Source organism: Herpailurus yagouaroundi, unplaced genomic scaffold (genome assembly GCF_014898765.1).
Source record: "Herpailurus yagouaroundi ecotype Mexico unplaced genomic scaffold, PumYag 162, whole genome shotgun sequence".
Classification (NCBI taxonomy): domain Eukaryota; kingdom Metazoa; phylum Chordata; class Mammalia; order Carnivora; family Felidae; genus Herpailurus; species Herpailurus yagouaroundi.
Window position 1 is genome coordinate 60,198,415 of NW_024412403.1, and position 13,623 is coordinate 60,212,037.

At 37.7% G+C, this 13,623-nt stretch overlaps 1 protein-coding gene across 3 annotated transcripts in view; it reads left to right on the top strand.

Moving 5' to 3' along the window:
* The first annotated feature begins 5,906 nt into the window (after nt 1–5,906).
* Nucleotides 5,907–13,623, top strand: part of LOC121036239 (cell surface glycoprotein CD200 receptor 1-like) — a 28,789-nt gene continuing 21,072 nt past the window's right edge. For 2 of the 3 annotated variants that reach the window (XM_040484512.1, XM_040484509.1), the window contains exon 1: nt 5,907–6,004. In XM_040484512.1, coding sequence (XP_040340446.1) covers nt 5,959–6,004 — 46 coding nt within the window. In that variant the 5' untranslated portion in view covers nt 5,907–5,958. Of the gene's footprint in view, nt 6,005–9,162; nt 9,497–13,623 lie in introns of those variants that run through there. The other variant, XM_040484511.1, reaches the window with a different exon arrangement.

The window sequence follows — 13,623 nt, forward strand, 5'->3', positions numbered from 1 at the left end:
TCTAAACCCATATCTTTCAATACTAACACTGAATGTAAATGGACTCCAATCAAAAGACGTAGGATATCACAATGGATAAAAAAAAATAAGACCCATCTATTTGCTGTCTACAAGAGACTCATTTTAGACCTGAGGACACCTTCAGATTGAAAGTGAGGGGATGGAGAACTATCTATCATGCTACTGGCAGTCAAAAGAAAGCTGGAGTAGCCATGCTTATATCAGACAAACTAGATTTTAAACTAAAGTCTGTAGCAAGAAATGAAGAAGGACATTATAGCATAATTATGGGGTCTATCCATCAAGAAGATCTAACAATTATAAATGTTCATGTCTACGCACCAAATTCAGAAGCACCAAAATATATAAAACAATTAATCACAAACAAAGGAATCTTATTGGTAAGAATGTGGTAATTGCAGGGGACTTTAATACTCCACTTACAACAATGGATAGATCATCTAGACAACAAATCAATAAAGAAACAATGGCCCTGAATGATACACTGGACCAGATGGACTTGACAGATATATTTAGAACTTTTCATTCTAAAGCAGCAGAATATACATTCTTTTCAAGTGCACATGGAACATTCTCCATGATAGATTACATACTGGGTCACAAAACAGCCCTCAATAAATATGAAAGAATTGAGATCATACCATTCACAATTTCAGATTACAATGCTATAAAACTTGAATTCAACCACAGGAAAAAGTTTGGAAAACCTCCAAATGCATGGTTAAAGAACATCTTACTAAAGAACTAATGTGTCAAGGGGCGCCTGGGTGGCGCAGTCGGTTAAGCGTCCGACTTCAGCCAGGTCACGATCTCGCGGTCCGTGAGTTCGAGCCCCGCGTCGGGCTCTGGCCTGATGGCTCGGAGCCTGGAGCCTGTTTCCGATTCTGTGTCTCCCTCTCTCTCTGCCCCTCCCCCGTTCATGCTCTGTCTCTCTCTGTCCCAAAAATAAATAAACGTTGAAAATAATAATAATAATAAATAAATAAATAAATAAATAAATAAAAAGAACTAATGTGTCAACCAGGCAATTAAAGAAGAAATTAAAAAATATATGGAAACAAATGAAAATGAAACAAAACAATCCAAAACCTTTGGGATGCAATGAAGGCAGTCCTAAGAGGAAACTTGCAATCCAGGTCTATCTCAAGAAACGAGAAAATCCCAAATCCAAAACCTAACAGCACACCTAAAGGAACTAGTTCCTAAAGGAACTAGAAGCAGAACAACAAAGAAACCCCAAAGCCAGCAAAAGAAGAGAAATAATAAAGATTGGAGCAGAAATAAACAATATAGAATTAAAAAAAAAAAACAGTAGAACAGATCAATGAAAAGAAAAGTTGGTTTTTTGAAAAAAAAATTGATAACCCTCTAGCCAGACTTCACACAAAGAGAAGAGAGAGGACCCAAATAGATAAAATCACGAATGAAAATGTATTTATCACAACCAATCCCTCAGAAATACAAGCAATTATCAGAGAATACTATGAAAAAATATATGCTAACAAACTGGATAACCTGGAAGAAATGGAAAAATTCCTAGACACCCACACACTACCAAAACTCAAATGGGAAGAAATGGAAAATTTGAACAGAGCCATAACTAGTGAAGAAATTGAATCAGTTATCAAAAATCTCCCAACAAATAAGAGTCCTGGGACAGATGGCTTCCCTAGGGAAATCTACCAGACATTTAAAGCAGAAGTAATACCTATCTTTCTCAAGCTATTCCAAAAAATAGAAATGGAAGGAAAATGAAGCCAGCATTACCTTGATTCCAAAACCAGACAGAGACCCCACTAAAAGAGAATTACAGGCCAATATCCCTGATGGACCTGGATGCAAAAATTCTCAACAAGATACTAGCAAATTGAATTCAACAGCATATAAAAAGAATTATTCACCATGATCAAGTGGGATTCATTCCTGGGCTGCAGGGCTTGTTCAATATTCACAAAAAATCAATGTAATACATCACATTAATAAAAGAAAGGAAGAACCATATGATCCTCTTAATAGATGCAGAAAAAACATTTGACAAAATACAGCATCCTTTCTTAATAAAAACTCTCAAAAACTCGGGATAGAAGGAACATACCTTAACATCATAAAAGCCATATATGAAAAGCCCACAGCTAATATCATCCTCAGTGGGGAAAACTGAGAGCTTTCCCCTTGAGATCAGGAACATGATAGGGATGTCCACTCTCACCACTATTGTTTAACATAGTGTTGGAAGTCCTAGCATTAGCAATCAGAAAACAAAATGAAATAAAAGGCATCAAAATAGGCAAGGAAAAAGTCAAACTTTCACTTTTTGCAGACGACATGATACTCTACATGAAAAACCCAAAAGACTTCATCAAAAGACTGCTAGAACTAGGTACAAAATCAGTGTACACACATCTGTTGCTTTTTTATACACCAATAATGAAGCAACAGAAAGATAATTAAAGAAACTGATCCCATTTACAATTGCACCAAGTATCATACAATACCTAGGAATAAACCTAACAAAAGATGTAAAGATCTGTATGTTGAAAATTATAGAAAGCTTATGAAGGAAAATGAAGAAGACACAAAAAAAATGGAAAAACATTCCATGCTCATGGATTGGAAGAATAAATATTGTTAAAATATCAATATTACCCAAAGCAATCTACACATTCAATGCAATTGAACAAACAATCCTAAAATTTGTATGGAACCACAAAAGACCCTGAATAGCCAAAGTAATACTGAAGAAGAAAACCAAAGCAGGAGGCATCACAATCCCAGACTTTAGCCTGTACCCCAAAGCTGTAATCATCAAGACAGTATGGTACTGGCACAAAACAGACACAAAGACCAATCGAATACAATAGAGAACCCAGAATTGGACCCACAAATGTATGGCCAACTAATCTTTGACAAAGCAGGAAAGAGCATCCAATGGAAAAAAGACAGTCTCTTTAGCAAAGCTGCTAGGAGAACTGGACAGCAACATGCAGATGATTGAAACTGGACCACTTTCTTACACCATACACAAAAGTAAACTCAAAATGGATGAAAAACCTAAATGTGAGACAGGAAACCATAAAAACCTTAGAGGAGAAGGCAGGCAACAACGACTTTGACCTCAGCTGCTGCAATTTCTTGCTCAATACATCTACAAAGGCAAGGGAACTAAAAGCAAAAATAAACAATTGGGACCTCATCAAGATTAAAAGCTTCTACCCTGCAAAGGAAACAATCAACAAAACTAAAAGGCAACTGATGAAATCGGAAAAGATATTTGCAAATGACATATCAGATAAAGGGTTAGTATCCAAAATCTATAAAGAATTTACCAAACTCAACACCCGAAAAACAAATAATCCAGTGAAGAAATGGGCAGAAGACATGAATACATACTTTTCAAAGAAGACATCCAGATGGCCAACAGACACATGAAAAGATGCTCAACGTCACTCATCAGGGAAATACAAATCAAAACCCACACTGAGATACCACCTCACATCAATAGGAGTGGCTAAAATTAGTAACTGAGTTAGAGTGGCTACAACGAACAAATCAAGAAATTACAGATGCTGGCAAGGATGTGAAGAAACGGGAACACTCTTGCACTGTTGGTGGGAATGAAAACCGGTGCAGTCCCTCTAGAAAACAGTGAGCAGGTTCCTCAAACAATTAAAAATAGAACTACCCTGCGACCCAGCAATAGTACTACTAGGAATGTATCTAAGGGATACAGGAGTGCTAATGCATAGGGGCACATGTACCCCAATGTTTATAGCAGCACTTTCAACAATAGCCAAATTATAGGAAAAGCCTAAATATCATCAACCGATACATGGATAAAGAAGATGTCATTTATATATACAATGGAATACTACTTGGCAATGAGAAGGAATGAAATCATGCCATTTGCAGCAACGTGGATGGAACTGGAAGGTATTATGCTGCGTGAAATAAGTCAGTCAGGGAAGGACAGATATCATATGTTTTCACTCATATGTGGATCTTAAGAAACTTAGAAGACCATGGGGGAGGAGAAGGGGAAAAAAATAGTTACAAACTGAGAGGGAGGGAGGCAAACCACAAGAGACTCTTAAATACAGAGAACAAATTGAGGGTGGATGGGGGGAGGGGTGGGGGAGAGAGAAAATGGGTGATGGTCATTGAGGAGGACACTTGTTGGGATGAGCACTGGGTGTTTTTGTAAGCCAATTTGACAGTAAATTATATTATGAATGAATGAATGAATGAATGAACATGTACAACTCATGATTTTAACATAATTTACAACTCAACCAGGGTATTGTTAGGGATCCTGAAAATTCCAGATCTGTTATCAAGGCTAATGCCATATAATGGTGACCTTGGCTATGGACTCGCCTACAAGGACTATACTTGTTTTCCTCTCCTAATAGAATGGTTTGTATTCTGTTTAGGGCAACTTATGTATTCAAATACCCCAAGTGAACAAACTGAAAACTGATGTGAAGATCAATGAGTCAATTTTATTATAGTTCTTAATTTTCAAAAAATGCTGTCCTGGTCCATTTTTGAGGTTTTGTCTAGAGGATGGTCAGTTCCCCTCTTGAGCACCTGATTAAATCCATACCCCACTACTTTTCTTATCCAGGCTTTCACATTCCAGGCCCCAGGGCCAAGTATCAGACAACTAGGAACAGGCTCATAGACAACTATGCCCATGAGCCTGGGAAATTATTCAAGTTAGCCTGTCTTGGAGCCCTTCAAACCTAACCTGATCTCACCTGCCATATATCCACTTCATTCTATAATTTCAGCTTGGTTTTAGCCTGTGAGTTAGGGCAAGGCCTATGTGGCCCTCCATGGCAACTTTCTCATTTTTGGAAAGACAAGTAACAAACAGATATGCTTCTCATTTATTAAAATGTCTTTGTGTTGTGTCCTACCATCAAAAGAATCTTGAAACTATAAAGCAAGAAAAAATAATCTATTCCTTGCTTCTTTTCTAGCTTCTGGTGGTGTGCTGGAAATCTTGGGAGTTCATCGGCTTGTGGGGGGTGTGCCTTGATCTCTGCCTTTATCTCTACATGGCATTCTCCATTGTGTGTATCTGTGTCCCATTTCCCTCTTTTTATATGACACCAGTTATTGGACTACAGCCCAACCTATTCCAGTGCGGTCTCATCATAACTAAGTACATCTGCAATGACCCTGATCAAAATAAGGTCACATTTGAGGAACTGAGGGTTAGAATTTCAACATATGAATTTTGATAGAACACAATTCAACTCATAATAGAAAGTCTTTATTAAAGCCACACATTATGTCTATCCTATGGCCATCAATTTTAATATTTTGGTATATACCCAAGATATTAAATGCCTAAGTAAACCAAAAGATATGTACAAAACACAAATGTTCATAGAAGCTTTATTTATGTTATTCCTGAAATGGAAAATCCAAGTACACAACAAAATGGATGAATAAATTATGGCATGATCAAACCAAAAAACCTCTTCACAGTGTTACAAAACTGAACTATGTAAAGATTTTCATTCATATGGAGTTCAAAAACTAGCAAAATGGGATAGAAGTCAGAGGAGTGTTTCTTTCTGGGGAAGGGATATCGACAGAGAAGGAGCAGAAATGAAACTTCTTGAAGGGTGGAAATGGTCTTACCTTGGTTTTGGAGGTGACTATCTGGGTGCATACACATGTAAAAATTCATGAAGCTATCCACTAAAGATTTGTGCATTTTACCCTGAGTAATTTATGTTTCCAAAAATGCTACTTTCTAAATGAATTGCTACATAATTTATTTCGTCACTTCAGTACTGTGGGAGAACCAATGAATTGTAGGTATTGGCTTTTTTTTTTTTGCTTTATCACTGAACAAAACTCAGCGACATTTCCCATCCGTGGCTAGTCCGTGGCTAACCGCTCCAAAGACATACTCTGGGGAGAATGTCAGCTTTGAGGGTACTGATCTCCATCAATGTTATAGTGTCTGGTAAGTATGATTTTTCAGAAAAAAAGTAAAGATATTTTCTGTGGTGACAAGGAGGCCCTTGATCCATTCATAAAATGTTTTATAATTTGTCCTAGCAGCAGTGATAAATTTGTTTATTTGCAAACCTTCTGATTTTCTTATGTCAATGGTGCACTGACTAGTTGTCTGGCTGAGTCCAGGGTAATATGGGGGCCCTGGAATGGAGTGAAACTGAACTTGTGTGACAAGGAAAAAGGTAGTGTTTCCTCCAGTATTTTGGTTTATATTTTTCTTGTCTCTTGCAATTCTTATATCTTGGACCTTATGTGTATTCATGTGTGACTATTGTTTTTCCTTTGATATTTCTAATATTTTTAGCTCACAGGCTAACAAAGAAACCCTAAATTTCTACTTGGGGTTTTTAAATTTTAAAATAGAGGCAAAAAGTATTTGGGGAAAATTTGTTTCAGAAAACAAGGATCAGAGAACATAAGAATATAGTAATGATTATCTATTCAAAGTGTCTGATTTCAACCTCACACCAGAACAAATGGAATGTTATCCCAAAGCATGAACAGTAGAACGAATGAGTGGAGGAGCTAAAATTAGAGCAGACTTAGGCAGGTGGAAACAAAACCTTGAATCCATCCCGTCTTTCCTTATAATCATCCCAAAGAAATTCTAAAACATTCTGAGCAACACTGGCTTCCACATTTCCATATATGTCTGGTAAAGGGAGAGGAGAACCAGTTCTTAAGAGAAAAAAAGATGGGAAACGAGGGCCGTAAAAAGTTGAAAGAAATTGGGAAGAAGGTAGAAAAATTGGGGAAGAACTCAGAAGACAGTGAATAGCAGATTTGACTCATGAAAGCACTAGAGGAATATTTAGATGTGGCAGGAAACAGATGGCGACAAAAAGATGTAATCGAAAAGAGTGATTAAACCTGTTCATGTAATTGACTCCATTAATTTTTGAAGGGGAAAAACTGTAAGATTGCAATATGTATTTGATAAAATTAAATATCCACTTAGTATATAAAGATTTTGTTTTGTTTTGTTTTGCTTTTTGTGTTTTAAGACTTAATTTTTTTCAGTGCAGTTTTAAGTTTACAGCAAAATTGAGAGGAAGAGGCAGAGATTTCCCATATACCTCACCTCCTAATCCCACCTAGGCACAGCTTCTATTTCATTATCAACATCCCCTCCAGAGTGTTACATTTGTTACAAGTGATGAACCTACCCTGACACATAATCATCACCCCAAGGCCATAGTTTACATAGGGTTCATTCTCAGTCTTGTGCATTCTGTAAGTTTGAACAAACGTACAATGGCATGTATCCATTACTATAGTATCATACAGAGTAGTTTCACTGCCCTAAAAGTCCTCTGTGTCCCCTGTATTTATCCTCCCTCCCCTCTAAACCATGGCAACTGCTCATCTTTTTAGAGTCTCCACAGTTTCTGCCTTTTTCTGAATATTTTATAGTTGGAACTATATGGTATGTAGCCTTTTCATAGGCTTTTTTTCACTTAGCAATAGGTATTTCAGTTTCCTCTTTGTTTTTTCATGGCTCTGTAGGTCATTCTTTTTAGCACTGAACAATATTCCGTTGTCTGCATGTATCCCCATTTATTCAGCCATTTACCTACTGAAGGGCATCTTGGTTGCTTCCAAGAGTTGGCAATTCTGAGTATAGTTGTTATTTTCTGACTTTCATATTTCCTTCTCCCTGAAGAACTTTTAACATTTCTTACAAGGCAGTTCCCCTGAAAACATTTTCCCTCAATTTTTGTTTGTTTGAGAAAGTCTTTTATGTATCCTTCACTTGTGAAGGGTAACTTTGTAGGATACATAGTTCTAGGGTGGTGGGTTGTTATTCTATTAACATTTTAAATATTTTACTTCGTTCTTTTTTTCCCTTGTATGGCTTCTTAAGAGAAGTTGTATATAATTCTCATCTTTGTTTCTCTATACGGTGTTTTATTTCTCTGGCATTTTTCAGAACTTTTTATCTTTGATTTTTCTATAGTTTTCATATGATATGCCAGGTCTAGGTTTTTTTCTTTGGCATTTTTCCTGCTTGGTGCTCTCCAAGTTTCCTAAATCTTTGGCTTGGTATGGAGTGAACTTGGGGAAATTCTCAGTCATTATTTCAAAAATTTCCTCTGTTCTTTTCTCTCATCCTCCTCTTCTGATTTTTCCATTACACGTGTTTTACACATTTTGGGAGTTGTCCCACAGTCCTTTGATACCCTGTTCTGTTTTTTTTTTTTTAAGTGTTTGTTTTCTTTGTTTTTCAGTTTTGGAGGTTTCTATTGATATATTCTCTAGCTTAGATAATCTTTCTTCAGCTATATCCAGCCTATTAATAAGGTCATCAAGGCCTTCCTCATTTCTGTTATAGTGTTTTTGATTTAATTTTGTCAATTTTGCCTCCTGTATTTTGAAGTTCTTACTAGGTATACAAGCATATCTTGTTTCGTTGTGTGTCACTTTATTGTACTTTGCATATATTGTGGTTTCTACTAATTGAAGGTTTGTGGCAAGTGTGCATCGAGTAACTCTATCAGCACCATTTTTCCAATAGCATCTGCTCACTTTGCGTCTCTGTGTCACATTTTGGTAATTCTTGAAATATTTGAAGCTTTGTGATTACATTATATTTTTTGTGGTGATCTGTGATCAGTGATCTCTGATGTTACTACGCAATTGTTTTGCAGTGTCACTATGTCCACATGAGATGGTGAATGTAAGTGGAACGTGTGTGTGTGTGTGTGTGTGTGTGTGTGTGTGTGTGTTGGCTATTTCCCCATCTCCATCTCCCTCTCTCCAGACCTCCCTTTTCCCTGAGACACAACAATATTGAATTTAAGCCAATTAATCACCTCCCAATGGCCTTTAAGTACTCAAGTGAAAGGAGGAGTTGCATATTTCTCACTTGAAATCAAAACTTAGAAATGATTCATAAGCTTAGCGAGGAAGGCATGTTGAAAGCTGGGACAGGTCAAAAGCTAGGCCTCTTGTACCCCCAGTTAGCCAGGTTATGAATGTGAAGGAAAAGTTCCTGAAGGAAACGAAAGTGCTACTCTAGTGAACACACTAATGATAAGGAAGTGAAACAGCCTTATTGCTGATAAGGAGAAAGTTTCAGTGATCTGGAAAGAAGACCCACACAGCTACAGCATTTCCTGAAGTCAAAGCCTAGTGCAGAGTAAGGCCCTAACGCTCCTTGATTCTATGGAGGCTGAAGGAGGTGAGGAAGCTGTGAAAGAAAAGTTGGAAGCTAGCAGAGGTTGGTTCATGATGTTTAAGGAAAGAAACTGTCTTCATAGTAAAAATGCAAAGTGAGGGGGAGGAGTCAATATGGAGGAAAAGTAGGGGGATCAGAATTTCCCTCCTCCCTTAAACACAGCAGTATTGCGGTCAGAACACTTGGAATACCCAGGAAATCAATCTGTGGAGTGGCAGAAGGATTTCCACAGGTGGAAAGAGACAGCTTGGTGTGACAGAGGTATGTATTTGCAAATTGGGAGAGTTAAACTGTCAGTGTAGGCATGGAGAGGAGGAGAGCCCTTCTATGCAGAGACAAAAGGAAGTGAAGAGACGCTATAGAACTGTGGGATTGTATTTAGACAAGGGAAAAACCTCTCTGGACCACGGATGAGGAACAAAAAATACAGAGAGAGCCAGTTTCTAGTTTACAAACAACCTTAGGAGTAACTATTAGGGTTTTCATGGTTGCACGACTTTCTCTGGACTGAAGCCTGCTGTGTGCATGCACCTGCTGCAGGGGGAGCCAGCCCCGGGCTTGGTGACTATCTTGGGGGTGCACTGGAAGTGAAGACTCCCCTTCCTTGGAGTACTGTGGGAAGAGGGCTTATTGCCACCCCTTCAGATGCCAGCCAAAGGCTTTTTATCAGCAGGGCTGGGTCCATGTGGTGCAGGATGCTTTACAACCTTGGATTTTGGATCCCAGAGGAATGCCTAGGAGGCCCAGGAGATTGTGAAGCAGAACAGGCCACCAGTGCCACTCTGTGAGGGGTGCCTGAACAGTATGGTTCAAGACACCTGTCTGGGGAGGAGAGATTAGGGTGTCACCATTTTCTCTCCAACGCCAACTGGGTGGGGCATCAAGGAACAGGACAGCGGGCCTAAGTGGAGGTGGGATCTGTCTACATCAAATCCTGCCCCTCATGCCTGGTAACTGCTTATCTACTGGGATGGAACTGACACTGAGTGAACCAGAGGGACTGTCCTCCAGACCAGCACAGCCACCGGTCCCAGGCACCAACAGACAACTGTCCTGTGGGTTTTGTATGTTAGTCTGGCTTTTAAAAGTTGTTTTTTTCTTTTATTATTTTTTTCTCTTTTCTTTACTTCTCTTTTCCCTTCTTTCTCCTTCTATGGGCGGCCCCGGGGGGGGGGGGGGGGGGTCGGTGGGGGTCGGGGTCATAGTTCCTGATTTGATTTTTGGTCTATTCTTACTATATGTATATGTATATGTATATGTATATGTATATGTATGTATATGTATATGTATATATGTATATATGTATATGTATATATATATATTTACTATACTCTATTTACTATACTGTACTATATACTATACTTACTATGTTTCCCTTTCTTTGTTCTGGTTGTTTGTTTAATCAGGCATTTTCACTCTATTCTTTTTATACTTATTCTGTATCTCCTTCGTTATTTTCCTCTCTCTTTCTCTCTGGATTAAGCCTTATTAAACCTTAAGTTTGATTCTCTGCCTGGTCTTTTATCTGCCTCCCGCCTCATTTCTCTCTTTGTATGGGATAAGGCTTCCCCCCCACCTGCCCATTTTCCTTTTTTCCAGGGTTACTTCAATGAACAAATCAAAGCACATCTGGTGGAAGGTCTAATCCACTACTATGAGCAGTGAGATAAAGCAAGCAAAGATGCAATAACAGAGTACACACAACACACTCCAAAAACACTTCCTGAAGTGTCAGATTTGGGACAGTGTATGGCCTCTTTCTAATATAGTACTGCTTGCAGGTGTGGGACACATAACAAAGTATAAAAGCATGTAAAAGACAGAAACCAGCCAAAGTGATGAAATGGAAGAAATCTCCTCAAAGGAAATTCCAGGAAGAAATGACAGTCAGAGAATTGCTCAAAACAGATATAAACAATATATCCAAACAATAATTTAGAATAATAGTCATAAGACTAAGAGCTGGGCTTGAAAAAAAAGCATAGAAGACACCAGAGAATCTATTGCTGCAGAGATCAGGGACTGAGAAATAGTTATGATGAATTAAGAAATGTTGTAAATGAGATGCAAAATAAACTAGATAGAGTGATAGCAAGGATGGGAGAAGCAGAGGAGAAAATAGGTGAAATGGAAGATAAAATTATGGAAAAAAATGAATCTGAGAAAAAGAGAGAAAGGACATTACTTGATTACGAGGGGAGAATAAGAGACCTAAGTGAGTTAATGAGATGAAACAATATCTGTTGCATAAGAATTCCAGAAGAAGAAGACAGAGAGAGGGGAAGAAGGTTTATTTGAACAAATTATGGCTGAGAACTTTCCTAACCTGGGGAAGGATGCAAACATCCAACTCCAGGAGTCACAGATAACTCTGTTCAAAATCAACCAAAACACGTCAACATCATGACATACCATAGTAAAACTGGCAAAATAGAAAGATAAAAGAGTTCTGAAAGCATCTAGGGACAAATGGGCCTTAACCTACAAGGGTAGATACAAAAGGGTAATAACAGATTTATGCACTGAAACTTGGCAGGCCAGAAGGGAGTGGCAGGAAATATTCAATATGCTAAATAGGAAAAATATGCAGCCAAGAATCCTTTATCTAGCAAGGCTGTCATTCGGAATAGACGGATAGATAAAGTCTTTCCCAGACAAATAAAACTAAAGGAGTTTATGACCACAAAATCAGCCTGGCAGGAGATTGTAAGGAGGACTCTGTGAGTGGAAAGCAACAAAGACTACAAAGGACCAGAGACAAAACCACAAGCATGAGTCCTCAATATAACACAATGAGACTAAATCCATATCTTTCAATAATCACTCCGAATGTAAATGGATTAAATGCCCCAATCAAAAGACAAAGGGTATCAGAATGGATAAAAAACAAGGCCCATTTATATTCTTCCTACAACAGACTCATTTTAGACCTGAGGGCACCTGCAGATTGAAAGTGAGGGGTTGGAGAACCATTTATCATGCTACTGGGTGTCAAGAGAAAGCCAGAGTAGCCATATTTATATCAGACAAACTAGATTTTAAAACAGACTCTACCAAGAGATGAAGAAGGGCATTATATCATAATTATGGGATCCTATCCATCAAGAAGAGCTAACAATTATAAATCTTCATTCCCAAACATGGAAGAATACAATATATAAATCAGTTAATCACAAACATAAATAAATGTATAGATAACAATAATGTGATTGTAGGGGACTTTAACACTCCACTTACAACAATAGAGAGATGATCTAGGCAGAAAATCAGTAAGGAAACAATGGCTCTGAATGAAACATTGGACCAGATGGACATAACAGATATATTCAGAATTTGTCATCCAAAAGGAACAGAATACATATTCTCAAGTGCACATGGAACATTCTCCAAAATAGATCACATATTGGGTCACAAAACACCCCTTAACAAATATAAAAGGATTTATATCATACCATGCATATATTCAGATCACAATGCTATGAAACTTGAAATCATCTAAAAGAAAAAAATTGGAAAGCCTCCAAACACATGGAGGGTAAACAACATTCTACCAAAGAATGAATGGGTCAACCAAGAAATTAAAGAAGAAATTAAAAATATATGGAAGCAAATGAAAATGAAAACACAACAGTCCAAACCCTTTGGGATGCAGCAAATGCAGTCCTAAGAGGAAAATACATTGCAATCCAGGTCTATCTCAAGAAGCAAGAAAGGTTTCAAATACAGAACCTATCCTCACACCTAAAGGAACTAGAAATACTGCAGCAAAGAAAGCTCAAAACCAGCAGAAGAAGAGAAATGATAAAGATTAGAGCAGAAATAAACAATATAGAATCCAAAAATACAGTAGAAAGTTTAATGAATCTAAGAGCTGGTTTTTTGAAAGAATAAACAAAATTGATAAACCCCTAGCCAGACTTCTGAAAGTGAGAGAGAGAGTGAGAGAGAGAGAGAGAGAGAGAGAGAAAACCCAAATAGATAAAATCTCAAACGAAAGAGGAGAGATCAAAACCAAAACCACAGAAATAAAAAAAATTATTAGTGAATACTATGAAAAGTTATATAAGAACAAACTGCAAAATCTGGAAGAAATGGACCCACACACTACCAAAACTCAAACAGGAATAAATAGAAAATTTGAACAGACCCATAACCAGAAAAAGTTGAATCAGTTATCAAAACTCTCCCAACAAATAAGAGTCCTGGGTCAGATGGCTTCCCAGGGGAATTCTAGAAGCCGTTTAAAGCAGAGTTAATATTTATTCTTCTCAAGCTGTTCCAAAAAATATAAATGGAAGGAAAGACTCCAGACTCATTTTATGAAGTCAGCATTACCTTGATTTCCAAATCAGATAAAGACTCCACTAAAAAGGAGAATTACATGCCAA